The sequence below is a fragment of the Phycodurus eques genome, chromosome 10, assembly GCF_024500275.1.
Source record: "Phycodurus eques isolate BA_2022a chromosome 10, UOR_Pequ_1.1, whole genome shotgun sequence".
Lineage (NCBI taxonomy): Eukaryota > Metazoa > Chordata > Actinopteri > Syngnathiformes > Syngnathidae > Phycodurus > Phycodurus eques.
The window spans coordinates 19,744,880-19,765,815 of NC_084534.1; the positions used below are offsets into that span (position 1 = coordinate 19,744,880).

Genomic DNA, 20,936 nt, shown 5'->3' on the forward strand with positions numbered 1-20,936 from the left:
GAATAAAACTCTTTCCAACATTTATTTCTGTGTGATGGTCCATTGACTGGCCGTTGGCCATTCATGACAAGAGTACAGGCAAACATATATAAACACCAACAATATCTAGTTTGTCATTAACTACACATAATTGGAAATCTGACAGCTTTCGATATTTGATGCTGCCTTAACAATGAGGCGATACACATCACAATATTGATATTGTCTCCCACCGCGTCTTACTTTAGGCATTAACGTCACACTTTTCCTCTTTGTTTTAGTCACTGCACTTAATGTTGCATTACATTTAAGTTATTGTTACTGTGGTTGGATGTTTTATTTTTTATTGTCCTACCTCATTACTGCCGCTGAAAGCATCTTTAATCCCCTTTGTTGCCTTTAATGGACGACCTTGCAATTAAAGAAGGCAATGCGAACAAATGGGACAAAGTGTGTGAGTCGAGCAGATAAACAAAAGAGCAAATGAGGTTAACGCTGTGGGACCAGACGTGCTTGCCTTGCCTTGACAAGGCTGAAAGAACAGACCAAAAAAAAACAACAACAACCACCTCATTTTCCATCACCATTGATTTATTCCATTTGATAGCATTTTTCCATAGGTCGACCTGACAGCTCAGCCACCCGAAAATTTCATTTCAACTTTCCAAATGACCACTCACAAAGCAATGAAAGGTTTATCTGTTCAATTCTAAATGGCATGTGGCTACAATAAGGCAAATTGGTTTGCCCAATTAATTGCCACAGCTGTAATGACTCTGGACCCTTAAACTGACCTCAAATTAGTTAAAGAAAGTTTTAACGTTAAATGGGAAAGAAAACCACAAACGTATAACTGTTTTCCATAAGGAATCTGTGCTACTAGTATTATGGTGTGCTTATGGGTGCTAAAATGTTGCATGATCCCGAGTGGATTTAAACACATAATCGTTTAGGAGAGGTAAAAAATAAAAAATAAAAAATGCAATTGTCAGAAGCTGTACTGTAACAGTGATGAGGGTTTCTGTGAGGGTATCTAGTGGTTCTACGATTCCGCCGTGGTGGGAAGAACCCTCACAAACAGAGTTTTGGTGTCCAGAGATTTTACTGGAGAATCGGCCGGCAGCTCTAAAAGAGACAAGATGTTTATTAGTGGCACGCTTAATAAACTTCATTGTATCTGTGGCCTCTTTTCTATTACACAGTACCAGCTTGGTTTTCAGCTCACCCAGTCAGTTTTTCCATTTGAAACCAGTACTGTGAAAACACCCTGCATTGAACTCAACAGCCAGAACAATACAAGCTAATAAACAGTAGAGGAGAATGTGGGTCTCCGGTTTTTAGCTCTCACCATGCTGGCTGCTAGCAAGGAGACAACTGTTATTTGATATACCAATACAAACCTGCTCAACCAGTCAAGTTTACGTCACTCATATGGTATTGGATCTGCATGCTAATAGGCCTAAAAGAGTATTGTACCTTGTTTTGGAAATTCCAAAGCATCAATATTGAGTACACGTGAAAACCACACCACATTGTACGCTTAAGTCATGCTAAACATGCTGGTATGAACAACAAGGATGACAGGAAAATAACGAGGGGTGGAAAAACTTTTGTCATTGTCACGTTTGATTCATTTTACTTTATTTTAATGATAACAGTTTCTTATTTTATTGTTATATTTTATCATTTATAAATAAGTTATCCATCCATCCATTTTCCGTACCGCTTCTCCTCACTAGCTCAGGGTGTACCCCGCCTCCTGCCCGATGATAGCTGGGATGGGCGACAGCACGCCCGCGACTCTAGTGAGGAGAAGCGGCTCAGAAAATGGATGGATGGATGGAAGAAGAAAGAAAGAAAGAAAGAAAGAAAACTACATTGGACTAAATCAATTTGAATTTAAAAAAGGCAAAAAATGTCTTCGAATGTTATAATGACGCAGCAATGAAGAATCTGATCGACAGCTGGTATTATCCTTGACCTTACCCTGGCTGAGGTCCTGGTCCAGGTAGAGTCTGAGCCGTCTGCCGCGGAGGCCGAAGACCTTGGTGGCCTCCGACAGCAGGCCTGAGTAGTCGAGCCCGTTCTGGCCAACTGGGTTGACCAGCAGGAGGGTTCCCACTTGTCCCGTTTTGCACTCTGCATGAGGCAAGCAGATTGGGAGACAGGTACAAACATTTGACTAATTATTCAAAAAATGAGCGGGGCCGCAGTGTAAAAACCATTCTAGAACAATGTATGAAGGACCATTAATGATATTAGTTTAATAACCAATTACTAATTAAAGGTTGAATGCACCAGGATGCTGATCGACCTCCAAGCTGGAATAGATCAAAGGCTTTTTCATTACTTTCAAATGGGGAAAGATGATTTGAGATACAAGTGTTTTGAGTTGTGAACATTGTCATGGAAGACTCCCATCTCAAGGCACAACTGTACACAAGTTTTAAAGACCTGTGAACTGCGTTTTGTTTCTAAATACATTAAATAAGTTTGAAGTGTGCTAAGACCGAGGGCAATATAGAACTGAATTGTTGAGCTATAACTAACAACACCTTTTCATCATTTCGGTTGTGTAGATGTTTTGCGCGGGGCTAAAACGGGAGCACGCTGATACAAGAAGGGAACAACATGACTCGCCCTTCCCCCACTATAAAAACACCAAGCGCCCTTATACCATGCAGTGGCCATTCGGCGGAATAGCCACTTCCTTATTCGGAATAACTTGGCTCAGTATAGCATGCAGTTCGCCATCAAACTATGCCCACAACTCGAAAAAATACATCTTCCGTGAAATGTAATGTGTTTTGTGTTATTTGGGCGACAGTGGTCTGGCCACTCACGCGTTGCATAGCAAGGCAGCGGCGAACCGGATGGGAGCTGCCACCCCGCGCCCCCATGCCAGCCCGCCAGTGGTTAAGACATTGTTGGGGCGTTTTGAGGCTAGTTATGTTTAACTTGTTTAATAAGTCTTGCCAAGTCAAATGCAGATCATTTTGCTTAAATGATACATTCTTCATTTCAATACTTAAAAAAAAAACTTTTAAGTAGTTGTTTTTGCAGCGTAGCAGTCGATTCTGAGTTTGGCTAACCTAGTGTGTGCGTGTAGGTGTGTGTGTGTGTCCTCACCAGCGGGCTGCACGTTGCAGAGAATGAGATTCACGTAAGGACACACGAGGGCACTGCCGGAAGTGGCAACCCCAGGGGAAGCCGTGTCTGTCATCACTGTCAAAGTTTTACCACTCAGGGCCTGCAAGTTTTCTTCATTAGCCAATTCTGCAGGAGGGACGAGCACGCTGTTAGACGAGAAGAGTGCACAGAGGAGCAGTTTTTAATGTTTGGACTCGTGCTTACCTTTGCCGTCGTTAAAGAGTTTGAGCTTGGCGTTGTTGGTCCCAAAGATGCTGCCGCACACGATTTTCAGCTTGTCCACGTCTAACCCGTTATCGCCTTTCGGATTCTCCAGCAGCACCACCCCGTCTGCAAGAGACAGTCATAAAAGGGCGACTTAATATTTCATACTCCAACTTGTAATTGCTTTATACAGAACTCATAAAAACACACAGAGCGCTGTCTTTGTGGCATTTTGGAAATTTCTTTATTAAACAACCCACGCATTTAATGCATTACACATGCAGCAGCTGCTGTCACATTTATACTGAACATAAGCTACCTCATGGCCGCCAACATTTTTACAACAAAGTGTACAAAAATAACTTTGGGCAATGAGCCACATGCTACTTCACCAATTCTAAAGACAAATGTATTATTATCTGATCATATGTACCAGCCTGGTGAAATTTCCTGGTGTTTTCACTTTTTTTATTATTGTTTTGCTCCTACCTTGTTCTTTGCCGTTGACTTTAACTCGGAGGTTGACGTAAGCACACGCTGGTCCATTTAAAGCGGCTCGTGGCAGCGACGATCCCTTTACAATAGTTAGCTCCAAGTCACAGCCCTTCAGCTGTACACAGCATGTGGGAAAGGAAGGGGGAATATAAAATACTTCAATACATTCTGTGACACTTAAATGCATTTGCCAAAGCATTGGAACCTCCAAAGTTGACCTCTAAATGGTTTTTCCATTGGAAATAATGTCAAGCGAATGATTCATTTCACGCTCAAGCTGTCACCCTCATAAAAACCTTTCATCAAGTGTACAGGAAAAGTTAAACAATTTTTATTCTCAACTGCCAATATAGAAGTTAACCACTGTATAACTAAACTAGAATAAATTAAAATGACTGCCCCTATGATGATGCCTGACAGTCTCGTGATGGAAGAAACAGGAATGTGTTTTCAGAGTGATACTGTTACCTTGTTGAGTTTCATAAGTGCAGGTGGTCCTCGTTTTAGGAGGATACAAACTTACGACATACATGATAAAACTAATTTCCGCAGCGGTGTAAAAATATGTTGTCATTCCAAACAAGAAGGCACACTATGTTATCATAATTGTTTGATATTTATGTCATAGAAGTCTTTTTCATATTTACTGTAATTATTACTTTACTACTGCGTTGGTGGAGGTTAGCACAAATTTCGGTTTCGCCGCCGCCTCAGGAACACAACTCAATAAAAATTGAGAAGCCAATGTAACTAATTTCGCACTCAAACCGTCGTCATCATAAAACCTTTATTATGTGTACACGTGAAATTAGTAACATTTAAGTAACATTTTTATAATCTTAAATGTTATACCGCTATGAGTAGAAATGAATTACTCTAATGAAACTAAAACTACTCCCCCTATGAAGACACTTGACATTCTTGTGATGGATGGCGGGAACACAAATATGTTTGCAGGGTAACACGCTTACCTAGAAGTGTCGGTATTGCTGAAATTAGTGTGTTGAAATGTATAAGTGTTTTTACATTAGCATCTGCTTCGTAAAGTTAATTTGTGCATTGAATTGAATGATTTTATATATATATTTCTTTTTAGTTTGGTCTAATTTATGTACAGTCAGTGCTTAATAATGTAATAGATTTAAAAAAAGAGATGATCCAGTCAATCAGTCACTCGCATGTCTTTTTCAAGGAATGAAGAATTTTAAACTACACACCAAATTTGAGTGTTTAACTGATGCGTTGCAAACTTTTACCTGCGTCTTCTCCTGGATGATGACGCCGGCACTCTTGGGGACAGGGTAAGGCAGGAGGGGCGCCTTCGTCGTCGCCAGAATGAAGTCCGTGTGAGCCTGGATCACCGAGCCCAAGTAATCCCCATCTGGCTGACAGCGGTAGTACACTGTGATCTCATCCGACGGCACCAAATGGCCCTGAGAGAAAACGTATATAAATATGAACACAAATAAGATCCTCAAAGGATATTCACCTACTTAATATTTTTGATGAAGAGGGGTGACAATGTTATGGAAGATGCCGTTCTTTTCTAATAAGAACATTAAATCTGAATGGAACGGGTTACCTAAAGGAAGGGAGAGAGGATGGGATTAACATCATAGGAGGAGGACATGAAAGAGGGTGGGATTAGAAAGAAATGGGGGGAAAAAAAAAGAGTGTGAGAACAAATAAAGACAAAATAAAAAGAATGAAAATGTTTCTTGCAGCATTTAGTGCTTGCAGCCGCCGCTAACCTTGACACCATCTAAAACATTGATTTCGTCCTAATTGGTATCGCTGCGTGCTGCATGTGTGGACAGCTGCAATTTCATGAGTGGAACATGCACGCACAAGCACACACGCGCACACACACACACACACACACACACGCATACACAGCAATTGCAAAATACAGCTCAAGGGCAGAGGAATAAAGTTAGCGAGATACAGTGGAGCATTCAATCAATGGATGAAGGTTTATAGGCTCCTGCTGCCAAGTCAAGGTAGTGACCCTCTGCTGATGGGGCCACCACTCTGATTGTGTGTGTGTTTGTGTGTGTGCGTGTATTGATAAAAACCGAGAGAACTCCAGTTAAGTGTGAATCCTGATAAAGAATGGGTTGACCTCCTGCTACAAGTGCACAAACAAACCCCCCCCCCCCCCCCACACACACACACACACACACAAACAGAGCAGAAGTATGAGCGAAAATTGTGTAAATTAATTCGCATCCCCAGGGTGGAAAATTCCTCACAGACTTTGGGGGTGTGGGGGTTTTTGAAATAAGAGTTGGAATGCGGCCTGGCCGGGATCCAAACCTGCAGTGCCGCTGCTACTACTGCACGCACAGACGGAAAAACCTTGTTTGTTTCTTGAGAAAACAAGAGGCTGACAGCTAATCCGTCTTTACTCCCCGGTCGCACTTCAAAGCTCCGACGCTCGAATCTGAAAGGGGCCAGAGCGTAATTAAGCCAACATTAATGCCGCCTTATGATGGAGAAACGTCTGACTGTGACACTGGAATGGAAAGATTTTGCAAATTAGCATGAGAGCATTAAAAAATGAAGAAGGAAAAAGGAGGAGGGCTATCACAGGGGTAAAAAAAATAAATAAATAAAAAAAAGATCATGCTGAATGGAAATTGGGGGGCTGAAACTGAAAAATTGGTTAATTTATCCAACCAATTTGGTGTTTAATTACAATAACGTAATTTCAAAATTATCCCTTCAAAACCATAATTTCACCTCCAAACACAGTCCAGAGATTTCACTGGGCACACTTCTAATGAGTTTCAAATGTTTGCCGGCGGGACTCAGAAAAATGGGCTTATTTGCGACCAGACCACTCACGGAATCTTTTGAAAACGCTGTCACAGAAGCCAGTTTAATATACAGTATCAATGTGAAAGTTAATAGGTGTGTGTATCATCAGTATGCTAACAAAAAAGTGTAAAGAAACCATGCCGCAAAACACAGGAACTTTGCAATTTTGGTTGCAAGCGAACATTTCCAGGGTTCTTTACCTCTCCTGGAGCAGTAGAACCTCGGATTACAAATTTAATTGGTTCTGTGACACCGTTTGTAACCCGAAACGTTGTTAACCCAAGGTAATGTTTCCCATTGAAATTAATAGAAATGTAATTAATCCCTTCCAGCGCCCCAAATTAAATTATACTTACCTTTTTTATCAGTGTGGTTAAAAATAAATATAGTGCAGTAAAGAAATAAGTGAAAACACAATATTTTAAAAACACAAAACACTAAATAAATATGATAACAGTTTATTGCTCACTAACTTTAACTAAGGAGGTAAAGGGGAGGAGGACTAGAGATCCTCATTGAAGAAGAGCCTTCTTCCATAATAACATGGGGAAATTCTGATTCAGGTTCTTTTCTAATTCATTGACTGATTTTGGGACAACAAACCGATGCAGGGAAATACCTTTTTTTCTGTTCAGAGAAGAAAAAATGTCATGGGATGTCACATTGTCATTTAAAAGATTATTTGTTCTGTTGGCCAATTTGCTGCACTTTTCTTTTGATCATTCTTTTTTTATTACCTCGCTAACGCTATCACCAGTGAGCGCTCTGTCAGTTTTGTCAATCTAATAAAGAGAGAGAGGGAAAAAAAAAAAAAAACCTACAACATTGCCTAGCAGAGTTGCATTGCGTGACGCAAAGTCAATGACAGCTCTTTCCGCACATCTTTGAAACGTACTTCCTAACACTATATTTAACAATTCCCCTTTTTATCTTGAGTGCCATTCTGACCGTTTAGCCCTTGGTTTACTTTTTTTTTTTTAAATGTGTGAAAGGGTGTCCATAAATATTTACTAAGTTTCATTCAACACCAAATGACAGCATCTGTTGGGAGAGTGTTGTGTGTCGTGATTTGTTTCCAGGGTGAGTCGTGCTGCCCCTACCTTCTTGCGTAGTTTCTGAACACGGTTGATGACCTCTCTGGCCACGCCCTCATCCACCATGGACTGGTCCGGGGACACGTCCAGCAGCACCAGCACCTACGGCAGAGATTGTTACCGATGACCAAATGGAAGCAAACTGGATCCATGCAACGCTTTTATCCCCAAAGGCGCAGTTGCCTCAACAATGGGGTTATAAGCAGGACGTCTGAAGATAAATATAAAATAGATGTTATGGATATTCACTTGTTATCATTGTATCATGCCTTTGTCATTTAAGTGTTTTGTGTTTTACTAAATACAGTAGTTAACTTCTCTTTACATTTGTATGACAGTTAAAAATGTGAGTAAAGGAGACTAACGAGGCTTGGCGCAATGCCATTCACTTTAATACCATTATTATTACCTAATGCGTGCTTTATTGTTTTTAACGCCTTTATATTAATGGTGGGCAATTTTGATTTTAACGCTTGGGTGCCAGTTATGGATGTTAAACAGTAATATCTCTGGATTTCAGGAAGCCAAATTGAACATTTTAAGATAGATTTTTTAAGGCCTCTTGGGTCAAATTCAAGACCTCTCATTCACTAAGTGTGACCATAATGAGTGGGCGATATGGGCTCAGTATTATAGCAGAACATAACCGAATTACAGAATATATTCAGGATATTGTATAAAACAAATTACATGTGATGGACAATGGCCTTTTAGGAACATAGTAACTTTGCATATATGAAAGCACGTCAAGTACTTTACTGACTTTACCTAGTATATGAGTATATCTGCAGAAGGATGGGCGGGGGGTAATGAGTGGGGGGTGAAGATGCATGTAAGCAACACGCAGCTGAGAGCGCGGCAGACAGATGGAGACTGAGGGGTAGTTGGAGAGAGTGAGAACAGCGGCGAATTATTAAGGTGCAGCCGTGCGCTGTGCATACGCTCGGCGGAGCAATGATTAGTGTTGGCCTGTGGGAAAGCTAGATGAACTGGTGTCCACTTTCCCTGCATCGTACTCATGGAGAAGACTGTCAGTGCAGCGACACCATCATTTGTTCGCCACTCCTCACAGTACAGTAGACATGCAGCACGACTACTGTGTCAGTAACGTCAAAATGTTCGCCATCTGTCTAGCATTGGCTTGTTAAGGCTGAGTGGAATACAGCAGAGGATCACAATGCAAATGTCACTACGTATACTACGGCTGGGCATACTAACAGATGAATTGATTATCAATAATTCATGGGATTAGCTACAGCCTACATTCACACATAAAAACCCCTCCATTGCTCTGCTCAATGCAACGCTAGCATGGAAAGAGGAGTTCAGAAAATTACACAAAGATTCTCCCATTTCATACATCCATTTTCTATAACGCTTATCCGCATTACGGTGATTCTCCCATTCCTTTGAAAATAATCATTTGTTAATTTTCACTTGAGGCTAGTGCTGCTGAATATGGCTGTAAAAAAAATAATGGTGCGTTCAGACCTTGTTTGGGAGTTTTAAGAACCATCGACAATATTCTGTAAATTTTGTCTTATAAATCCCTGATTTCTCTCAGCCCATTAAAAAAAAATCAATCAAAGGGAATGACAGTTTTTCTGACAATTAAAATTATTTAAAATATTTTTTTTCCCACACACAAAAAAAAAAAAAAAAAAAGGAATACATATTTTTTTCCCTAAGCTGCTTACATTTGGCCAATTATTTATGTGAGTAATTGATTTATGTTATATTGTTAGCATTCACTGAGGCGAGTATTACATGTCAACTGCTCACCTGGGAGTCAGAGTGGGCTTCGTACTGAGCGGCTGAGTCAGAGCTCTGATTGAACGTGTACATCAGCCTCAGGTCATCCTCGTGAAGCTCATGGCCATCCACCACAATGGAACCTAAAACATGACCCCCCACAAACACACAGCAGATGTCAGATGACTCACAGGGTGTGTATGTCATCATCATCGTCATTAGAGTTTGTATTCTCTGTACACTGTTGAGGAACAAGTGAATCAAAACATTATCGATCCACGATCATTAAAGCAGTCCACAAAAGGCAATGATTTCCCATTATGGGCTTAGGATATTCTCATTCAATACCATGTTAATGTGCTCCAAAGCCAATTATGAACCTTACAATAGCACACAATTTATGTGATTTTGAGTAGCACAACCTCTCAGCTGTTTGCATGTGATTACATTCTTTTCACTTGTCAAAATATCCACAGGCTTATGAACAAAAATCAGGGAGCTATATCAATATTGTGATGGAATCTTTGCTTTATACATACATTCATACAAGTAAAATATTCTGTGACATGTTCACTTTCCACAGGGTTCTAATAAAAAAAATCCATCAGAAATAAATAATAAATAATATAATAATTATAAAAATACTGAAACTACCGGCATTATAAAACCATTATTTACACTAAAGGCAATGTTGTAATGTACATTATAAAATTAATAGCTGTCATACAAGTGTAAAAACAGGTGAATTGTAAAATAAAACCTTAAATGACGCAAGAATAAAAAATAAATAAATACATTTGGGGAAAGCTTCTCTGGTCATGGGCATAAAAAAACCAAAGAAAAAAACCAAGACAAAACAATACAGCATGATTGTTGAGCCATTCACATTGCATCTTCAAGAGGGCAAGCCATTTTCAACACTATGGTTGATGATAGGGGTACTGACCAAAAATATCGATTTGTGAAAAAATACGAAATGGACGACATATCTACCTACGTAGGTTTTATCCTGACGCCAAAGATAGGCAAAATTCCGTTTGCAAGTAGCGGGAGTAAACAGAGGCGGCGCCTCCTCGGCTGGCTTACCGCCTTGCCCGACTTTGGTTGAGTGGCGGCGTTTCCAAAGGGACGTGGAGAAATGTTATTAACTAGCTGATGTGTAAGGTATGTTGGCACCCTAAAAAAGGGACAACACTGTGTTTAATCATTTGAAGAAGTAACACCCAAGTGAAAAAAAAATCAATAAAAAATGCGATTGAACTCAGTACAGCCTGTCTCTTTTTGCTAGCACAAGTAGCATTAGCAGTTAGCCACTGCTAACGGTGAGGCCACCAGGAACAACAATAAATTGTGTCATTATTATTCAGGTGGTTTGTAAAATGGCAAAACTAGTTACTAATCTTTATTGTAATTCAAGATGATGCACATTTGAAAGTGGCAACAATGTTAACACGGTATGTAGCATCATAACCGGAGAATGATAACGTTTACAACTCAAGGTATCTTCATCATTCTTGAGGGGGGAGTTTATTAGTAGTTAGTATTAGTAGTTTTATTTTAGTATTAGTAGTTTTATTTTGCATCTTGTAGCTCCAAAAACACTCAGGACTTCAAAGTAGTGTTATTTTTCTACATTCGCTGCATTGTTGGGAGAAAATTGTTCTTATATTTTTCTACATGTAATTTATTTGATAAGTAAGTATGCTAATATCATGTTTGGGTTAATTTTTTAATCATTGACTATGAGGAGTGTTGCTAACAAAAGGCGTTTAAAACCGTTGAAATACTCTCTAGCTTCTTTAGTTTTTAGTAGAGAGTTTAAAAACAATATTAAAAAAATCAGGATAATAATCAAGATGGGACAAAATAAAAAAATGTAGTGATTTTTTTTTTCGGACCAGCTCGAACAGCCCTACAATAAAAACATAGAACAGGTTTGCCAGTACAAGCTAAAAACAAGATAAATTCATAATACAATAACAAGCAGTTTCACGATGCAAAATCCAAACTCTTAAAAACCAAATTAAAAGAAACATTTACAGCCTGATGTTTCAGCCTGCAAGCTGCTTAAAAGTCCTTTAAAAGTGTTCAATTATGAAAAGTTAAACAGACGCAAACGTGCCAGGGAGTATGATCCCACGGAGACTTTAGGGATGTTAAATAAAACATTTTTTTGTTATAGCTATTGTTTAATATTGCTGACTTCTTCTCTCAGTTTGCAGCCAACATAATAACGTTTTACCGAAATATTTGTAAAATTATCACGATGACAATTTTTTTCAATATATTGTGCAGCCCTATGTAAAATGAATTAATATTTTGGCCGGTAAAAAAATATGCTTGGCGGGTGGATTTTTTTCGTCTACTGGCCAACTTGTTTGGTGAGTCAAAAATTTGAATTTAATTTTAATTTCGGCCCCTGCCCATGCACGTAGGAAAGGAGAGCCAGTCACAGTATTTCTAAAATACATTTAATGTTCGCTGCGCTGTCACCCCACCAGGCCCCCCCTCTTAAAGTCACATATCTAACACATACTATAATACATACAGTATTTTCTACAATGTTTTTGTGTGTTCAAATACATTTCAAAAGTGTGTTTTAATAAGTTGATGCTGACTTGACTTCTGCCTGCAACTTATTCCATTTGTGAGGAGCATAGCATCAAAAAGCTGCTTCACCATGTTTGCTTTGGACTTTGTGCGCCATTATTTGACCTGAGTCTGTAGCTCTCAGAGCCCTACTGGGTTTATATTCCACTAACATCTGTTTCATAAATTCAGGACCTAAATCATTTAAATATTTATAGACCAGAAGCAGAACTTTACAGTATATTCTAAAGCTGACTGGGAGCCAGTGGAGAGGTTTTAGAATTGGAGTGATATGTTCTGATGTCTTTCTTCTGATCAGAACCCGAGCTGCAGTATTTTGATTAAGGTGCAGCTGTTTAATGCTCTTTTGGGCGAGTCCAGTAAAAGACGATTACAATGGTCGGTCTACTTGAGATAAAATCATAGATGAGCTTCACCTGGTCTGCTTGGCACATGTAAGCCTTCACTATGGATATCTTCTTCAGCTGGTAGAAGGTAATTGATTTGCTATGACTACAGAAAGCCAGGTCGGACTCTAATCTAATAATAGTAAATAAAGATCTAGCCCACTTTACAGAGAGAGTCTTGCTCCTAATATCCTTCGTGGCGATCGTCAAGCGATGCTGTGGTTCACTTTTGCTCTTATCCTCCTCTGGGTCACTTTGATATGGCTGATGTAACCTCCAAAGGCATACTTCACATCACTCTTGCCTGCTCCTGACTGAAAGGGAGCGGTTAATTATTTGGGATCGTTTCACAGCAATTAAGACGCAAGTGAGCAATGCAGTAACTAAGCGTCCATTTATCGACACACACAAGATTCCTGTAAGCCTCGTTGAAATATTACAATTTACCGCCACTCAGAGCCACACTATTTCATATGTCTCCCCTCGTTCCATCAGCCAACCTCTCCTCTCAGCAAATGGACTGCACTTCAAACGCCCAAGTAAATGGCAATGACAAGTTCCCACAGCCCATGTGAGCTCAGCAGCATCCTTCCCATGAGGCCTTGGGTTTCTCCGCGCCTTTCTCCTCACCTAATTGAAAGGACGAAATACCTTGTGCCGCTTTGATGTGGACAGCAGTGAATTTACTTGGTGGCGCAAGGGATCAGTAACAAGCTTTATGTTGATTTGGACACGGCTTTCACACGTTAGGATGGACATTTGTTCGTTATAAAGGGTACTGCATCTTTATTATGGTCACAGGGACCTGAAATATGAGCATATTCTCCGAAATTTAGCAAAGCCCAAACAATTTATAGAGGCACCCAAAATACACTTCAGATACTGCTGGTCAGCCCATCTTCCTCTATGACGTAAAATCTGTGTGTACAAATGTGGCATTTCAGCTGAATTGACATATGAGCATTTCTTGATTGTTTCGTTACGTTTTGTTAATGTACGTTAAGATTAAACATGATTACTTTTTGGCCGTTAGTGGGCTGGTCTGAAAAGTTGGTGGCCACTATTAGTGTTTCAGTCAATGAATTGACTACCTTAGCATCTAACCACATCTTTTTCTGTTTGACACACATTGGCTGCTACCAATTTCCACTCACCCCTGTGAAAGAAACACTTCAAAACTGTACGGGAGAAAAGGAGTTTAAATAAAGGGTGGGTTGAAGTGGTCTCATTTGACGGCTGAGAAGACGTTTAAGAAAGCGTTCTTACTAAGTGACAGGAGAAATTATGAAATTAACCTTTAACTTTACCAGCTAAGTGGACTTAACGGCCGTACCTTTCTTTAGGAAGGCCTCGAGCTGTTCGCTGCTAAGCTCCTTGATGGCAGCGGTGATGGCTTTGAACGCACCCTTCAGCCTCTTGCCCAGCACCATGTGGTCTGGCTCAGCCCGCAGACGGATGCCGTACTTGTCTTTATCAGTCGAGATGGTCAGCTGGCGCACATTGAGCTCCTGGAAGAGAGGAGAGACACGATGAGGAACTCTTAATTGCACAGCGACGTCTTGGTTATGAATCACTAAACGGTTTAGGTCCTGAATACATGAATGAAATGCTAATGGCATATAAACCCAGTAGGGCTCTGAGATTGACACACTCAGGTCAAACAGTGGCGCACAGAGTCCAAAGCAAACATGGTGAAGCAGCACTTAGCTATTATGCTGCACACAAATGGAATAAGTTGCCAACAGAAGTGACGTCTGCCCCAAATGTGCATGTTTTTAAGTCCAGGTTAAAAACTTTTCCCCAGCACCCTGTGTGACAATTCAGTGGAGTTCGGTGTACGGCGGGACCTAAGAGGCTGAACTCTATAATCTGAATAAATAAGCATTATCTAACACAACAATTTCAAACTTAAGTGTTCTGGGATGAAGTATAAGAAACAAATCAAGAAGTCCACGCTGGAGTCATCCTGTCACAGAGCGAGTGCACCGTGAAATCAAGCAGTCACTGAGCTATTCCATCTTTACGTGCCCAGTAGGTCTGGCAGCCCTTCTCGGTTAATTCTATACATTCTATTCTCCCCTGTCTAAAGAGGAAAATACAAGACAAATTCGTATGTGATTAGGCAAATATTGGTCATACTGCCTGCCGGGTACTGAGGTGCTCCTCTCAATTGTACTGCAAATTGGCTGAGACAGACATTTCACACAGCTGACTTGCTGATATGCTGCTTTTGACTGAATGATGGAGCCAAGGTTTAAGAGGGCTCATTATATGTGGATTTCATTTTATACAGTTGCCAGTAGAGAGCTAAAAAGATGGGAGGTCATGCACTGCTGCGGCGTGCGGTGCTTATTCTCATCCATTCTACAGGACAGGCCATTTGTTGAAGACATCTTATCAGCTGCTTAAGCGCTGAAGTGAGAAAGGCGATGCCCGTGGACATGTTCCCAAAAGCAAAGAAAATTGGCAGAAGCAAAGCAAGCCAACTGTGTCCCTTTCCGCTTGTCGACATGACAGGAGAATGTGGTGGCAGCCAAACATCATGCATTATGTTGTTTTAGGATGCTTTCACTGATGTCATCATTGTACTGATGGAGTATTTTTACGACAGGTGTACCTAATATTTTGACCACAATGTGGTGTTATTCTGGCTACAGGTGTTTCTAATATTTTGGCCACGGGTATCCCTACTATTTTGGGTGTTTCTACCATTTTAGCCAGAGGTGTACTTCATATTTTGGTTTTACAGAGAGATCTGGAGATTACAGTGTTCCCCCGCATATTCACAAACTCACCTATTCAGACTTTTTCTTTTTAACCTATCCACCGTTATTTGCTGAAAAAGAAGTGTACCCAATATGTTGGGAATTGTGGGCTATGACTCGCATGTGTCCAATGGCCGTGTGCCAATACTCACAGAATATGTATTTGTACCACTTACATGATGAATGAATTAACTTACTTCCAGGATATATTTCTGTAGCGACTGGATGTCTTTCAGCGAGTCTGAATCCTGATGGATGACGACCACCTCCTTCAGTGGATACTGAGGTACATGACAGTCACTGCAGTCAATCAAATGTTCAACGAGCAGTAGTCATATACACAGTGTTGGAGCTGCATTGGACAAAGTGGATGATTTACCTTCACCGGCAGGGTCTTCCTGTCACGGATGACCCGCCCCAGCTCGATCACCGACTGCATCTGAGAGACGGCGTTTTCGATGCGCTTGTCAATCAAATTATCCCTGTGAAAAGGAAACGCAGATGAGTTTGGAACATGCAGCTTCACAGCTTGAGTCGACAAATGATCACTCGACTCAGATGATCATTTATTTGATCTGTTCATTTTAGAACTACAGTATGTCTCTATATTTGTGCATTTCACAGTACGTTTGAGCAGCTCAGTGCAAAGTGAAAATGATATGATGCATTATACAAGATAGTTTATCAAAACATTGTTTTTTAAAGTTTCAGCACATCCTCCCAACGCACAAGTGATCCAAAAAGAAGAGAAATAAAAAGACCCAACTAGGAGGGGCCCAAGACAATTATGTGAGGCTATTTTGGTATTTTTACACACAAATCACATAATCACAAAATCTAACAAACTGATTACTATGAAGTAAATAGCATATAAACGGCATTGAAATTAAGCCTAATGAAAAAATAATGGACCGTGTAGATGTTTGCAGAGGTAGTTTTGTGATATTAAATAGTCGGTTGGTTCACAACAGTGAACTCCTAATTTCTAAATTTTCCTAATTTCAAGAGGTCTCTGAAAATGTAAAATTGCCACATCAAAGCTTTAACAGATCATTCATCTGCCTTTTACACAGAGCCCCCAGTAGAGGTTGAACCAAATAGTCAACGTGTCAACTTTAACAATGCACAATGACGATTATAGCTTGAAGTCGATTAATCGGCAATCACGTGTTTGGGCATTAACGACACTGTGAAATTAACTGGTCGTTGGTCGGCGCAGCAAACGAGCAGCGGTATCTCAAGCGTGCGGAAATATTTGACTGAAAATAAAGACTGTACTGTAAGAAAGTACAAGGGCACCCATCTGAAAAGGCATATGTTAACGTTATTTGACAAACACCCTAAATCCACACATCAGTCAGGATGTAACAGTAAAAAGACAGACGATACACTAAGACAAGCGGTGGTCGATCAATACCCTCGTTCATGTGAAAATGAACTGTTAATGTCGCCAACAACTAGTGTTTCAGTCAAGCCTTCATTCCGCAGACACGCAACAACCTTCCAGTCGCCTCAAACTCCCCCGACTCATGATCTCACAGGCAGATGGATCTTATAAAACGCTTGCAACAATTCATGAAAAACAACTTCAGGTTTAATACAACAGATTATTCAATTTCATAACTAGGGTTTGGCATCGTTCGAATTTGAGCGTGCGGGCACGGTGGACAACTGCTTAGAACGTCTGCCTCACAGTTCTGAGGACCGAGGTTCAATTCCCGGCCCCGCCTGTGTGGAGTTTGCATGTTCTCCCCGTGCCTGCGTGGGGTTTTGCTGGGTAATCCGGTTTCCTCGCACATCCCAAAAGACATGCACTGGTTCATTGAAGTCTCTAAAGACGTGCTTGTGCCCAACGACGGCGGCAATGAACAAAAGTGTGTTTTTCTTCGTTGTTTTTTTGCCGCTTCATAGTTGGTTTTCGCCACTTCTTCTTCGGGGCTGGAGGATGAGGCATCGAAACTGGGAACCAAATTTTTTTAAATTTGAACGATTCCGGGAGAACCAGAACGTTAGTCTCGGTTCCAATCGGTTTTCAATGCTCAACCCTATTCATAACCTCCTCCTTTAATTTTAGTTCTGAATTGGTGAATAAAAGAATAAGTTACGACTCTCTGCAAGATCATGAAGGTATCTGAATGTTATTGGATGAACGAGTGTCTAAATGCAATTGGATGAAGCAGTAGAGGGGTGGGGCCATCGCAACCGAGAACGGCGGCGGCGCAAGTGAGTGAGCTAGCTCGTGTTGGGAGGGGAAAGCACGCACAGCAAGTTGACAACACCAAAACATAATATCATCGATTAAATAACGTCAACTCGTCATCCTCAAAATCTAACCCTAGAAACCAGCAATGTGATGTAATTGATGGCTCGTGTGAGGTGTGAAATAATTGCCGTATGGGACTTCGACTTATGATTAATTAATTCTGAAAACAACAACAACAAACAACCTCTCTTACCAAATTCATATAAAACAAACAGTGCAGCATGCACAGACACCAGCGCTAACGTTAGTCTCAACCATTCGAGTGTGAGCAAGGCTAGTTTGTGTGGCTGAAAGAGAAGTACCTGTAATGGACTTTGAGGTATTATGAGGCTAATGGGATCGGTATTAAATTTCACAGCTATGGCTTGTATTACAACAACGATTTTTGCTCAGGACAAAAAATCTTAAAAGCTTGAATATAACCGACTTCAACTTGAGAGTTAAAGCCTTGTACTGTAAATGGGGTGAAATGGGGTGAACATCTCCTGCTGTCTCCAGACACCAGGGAATACTTTTAAATGGATGAGGTCTAACTAGTGCACCACTCCTGTCGACACAACAGGCAGGTAAAAGTCAGTCTGGACATCACAAGTCCTTCCCGGCTCTCTTACGCCTCTGATACTACCTCAAAATAATGCTGGATCAACTTCATTTCCCCCCACTCTTTGCCGGTGACTGAAAAATGTTGGCTTTTACAGGCAGTGTAAAAGGGGCTAAACCTTTGACTGCTACTGCACGTTGATGAGGGATCTGAGGGCACCGTCACGTTATCCATTGCAGTTTTATAAGTTTTAATTTAAAATTACACACTCAACTAATTTTTGTTTAATGAAGGGATTTTCCCCCACCTGACTTGGGGCAGCATGAGATAATGTATGCTGCCGGTGTCTTTCTCCTCCAAAGAGGCGAGGTCGACCAGGTTACGCAGATTTTGGTACATCATCTCGGTGATGAAGGGTGTGAAAGGGGCCTGGGGGCGAAGGAGGAAAAAAGCAGAGCAATTGTGATAAAAATGAGAGGAAGATTATTTGATGCTGTGCAACTGTGGTTCATTTAAATTTCCCAATGCAGGTCTTTTCTTTCCTTTTCCTTTTTTTTCTCAAAGCATATCTAACACATTTTTTCTAGAGATTTTATGAGCAAAAGTTCAAACAGAGTTGTGCCAGCAGTCCACTTCAAGCATGCTGATGAATTTATAAAGCTCACAAACAATCTGGATTGATCTAGGTTAGGTTCAAAATTGCTCACGTGTTATTATTCATTGCTTTGATAACATTGCAGGTGCGCCTTTTCCATGTTTGTACGATTAGTATCTGACACACAAAAAAACAACTCAACAAAATATATTTCTCTCTTACTCTTACCCAGTCACGCTTTCACACAAGCTGTTATGACTCACCATCAGCCTGCACATGGAGAACAGAACACTGAAGAGGGTTTCCAGCGCCCACAGACAGTCCTCAGTACCACTCTCGCCCTGCAAAGTTCACACACGTCAATCTAATGCCTCCCCCCATGGAGCAGTGAATAGGAGAGAAGTGCCCAAACACATAGCAGTCCAACTGAACTCTACCAATATTGACAAAATTGCTCACTAAAAAATGTCCACTGATGAGACTAAAAAAAAGAAAAGATACATTATATACAGTTGTATAATTTCTATTTTGTTGGTTTAAACATTAAATGTAAATGTGTGCTACGGCCTTTTGCTCTCCCTTGTTTATTCCCAGTTTACCCAACAAGATTCCAACATCTGTGGTTGTTTTGCCCACATTTCTCTACCCATTTTCTTCTCTACCTGGAACACCGGAGGGTGCAATTTTTCAGTTGTTGTGAGTTTGTATATTTGCGTGGAAGTCAATTGCTTGATGTGCGGACGGGAGTCACAGACTGTATTTTTTTTTTTTTTTTGCGCAATTTCAGTTGTGATCAACCCACTGACCTGAAAATACAATAAGCTGGATGGAACAGAATATTCACAAACATTCTAACAGGTGTTATTGACTTTTGTTGTTGCTTTTTGTTTTTCTCTCCTTTTTATCCCCAAGTTCGCCAACCATGTGTCATTGTTCATTAAGTTATCTCTTGTCTCTGTCTGCCAGCTCTTAAACCATGTATTGTTCGGTGTTATCAGAATCAGAATCATCTTTATTTGCCAAGTATGTCCAAAACACACAAGGAATTTGTCTCCGGTAGTTGGAGCTGCTCTAGTACAACAGACAGTCAATTTACAGAACACTTTGGAGACATAAAGACATTGACAAAAAACAATTGTGCAAAAAGATGCAGAGTCCCATAGCACTTAGAGCAGTTCGAATGACTAATATTGCAATAGTCCGGTGCAATGACCATTGTGCAAAGGGCGCTGAGACTTCAAGGAGACTTCAAGGAGTGTATGCGGTTTAAAGTGACGAGTAGTGCGATCATCTGGGACAATGTTGGTTGTGCAAATGTTACAGATACTCCTTAATCAGTGTGCAAATGGAGCAGATGCTACTCTGGCATGAGTGGCCAGTATATATCCAAATAAATATATCAAATTTGGCAATTAAAAAAAGGCAACAGGAGGAGTGTGTTCTAGATCACTAGTACTGCACGGCTACTGTAAGCTGCTGAACAGAACACGTTGGCTCTCTTTTATAAATTGTATATATTTGAAGAAATTGTCATAAATCGTCTAAACTTGTCAAATCCTGTTACAAATATACAAAATATCGGATGACTAGTAGGATACAATAATCACTTACGCAAAACACTCACCTTTAGACGGCGTCTATTGGTACGGACGTACCAGTTGGTGAGCATATCCACAAACTTGACCAGACGAGGCACCACAGTGTACAGGCGGTATGCTGCAAGACAGACGAAAGTTAGCACTCGCATCATCAAAGAGTATACTGTAAACCAGCACTTAGGATGTCAGATACAAAGTAATCAAACCCCCTGGAGACGTAAGTGTCTGCACCAGTCTTCTCACCATCCATTTCTGCCTTAAAGAACTGGATGAGGGACTGCGTGAAGGACTGGATCCATTTGTCCATGATGTTGTCACTCTGCTTTGCGGTGTTCTCATTATACAGGAACTGAATGCTGTCCTCCTGGGCGTAATCATACACAAATACGAGCATTGGCACACTCAAACACAACAGGAACTAAGCATTTCAAAAGTATCATTCATTGGTCAAAAAATGTAATGCAATGTAATAACTTGGCATGTAGAACTAACTGGTTATGGGCCAATACGTAAGTTGATCTTCAGGATAAAGAGTATGCAGCTAACTAATAATGCATTTTTTATCTCGGAGGGTGGCTTGTTTTGAACTATAATATTAAAGACACACCCAAATGCATCATTGCGAGCTAAACAACACAATAAGGACTACTTACTGCACCTTTTTACAACATTATTTCATGCTAT

At 40.5% G+C, this 20,936-nt stretch overlaps 1 protein-coding gene across 1 annotated transcript in view; it reads right to left on the bottom strand.

The window, feature by feature from the left end:
* Nucleotides 1-552: 552 nt before the first annotated feature.
* The window catches only part of iars1 (isoleucyl-tRNA synthetase 1), a 52,508-nt gene continuing 32,124 nt past the window's right edge, over nt 553-20,936 (bottom strand). Inside the window, exons 20-34 of the mRNA XM_061688420.1 lie at nt 20,496-20,616; nt 20,279-20,370; nt 18,918-18,995; nt 18,367-18,488; nt 15,635-15,737; nt 15,453-15,536; nt 13,824-13,998; nt 9,525-9,637; nt 7,749-7,844; nt 5,085-5,261; nt 3,823-3,943; nt 3,334-3,459; nt 3,109-3,255; nt 1,966-2,118; nt 553-1,104 (exon numbers count right to left, since the gene is read on the bottom strand). Coding sequence (XP_061544404.1) covers nt 1,022-1,104; nt 1,966-2,118; nt 3,109-3,255; nt 3,334-3,459; nt 3,823-3,943; nt 5,085-5,261; nt 7,749-7,844; nt 9,525-9,637; nt 13,824-13,998; nt 15,453-15,536; nt 15,635-15,737; nt 18,367-18,488; nt 18,918-18,995; nt 20,279-20,370; nt 20,496-20,616 — 1,791 coding nt within the window. The 3' untranslated portion in view covers nt 553-1,021. The remainder of the gene's footprint in view (nt 1,105-1,965; nt 2,119-3,108; nt 3,256-3,333; nt 3,460-3,822; nt 3,944-5,084; nt 5,262-7,748; nt 7,845-9,524; nt 9,638-13,823; nt 13,999-15,452; nt 15,537-15,634; nt 15,738-18,366; nt 18,489-18,917; nt 18,996-20,278; nt 20,371-20,495; nt 20,617-20,936) is intronic.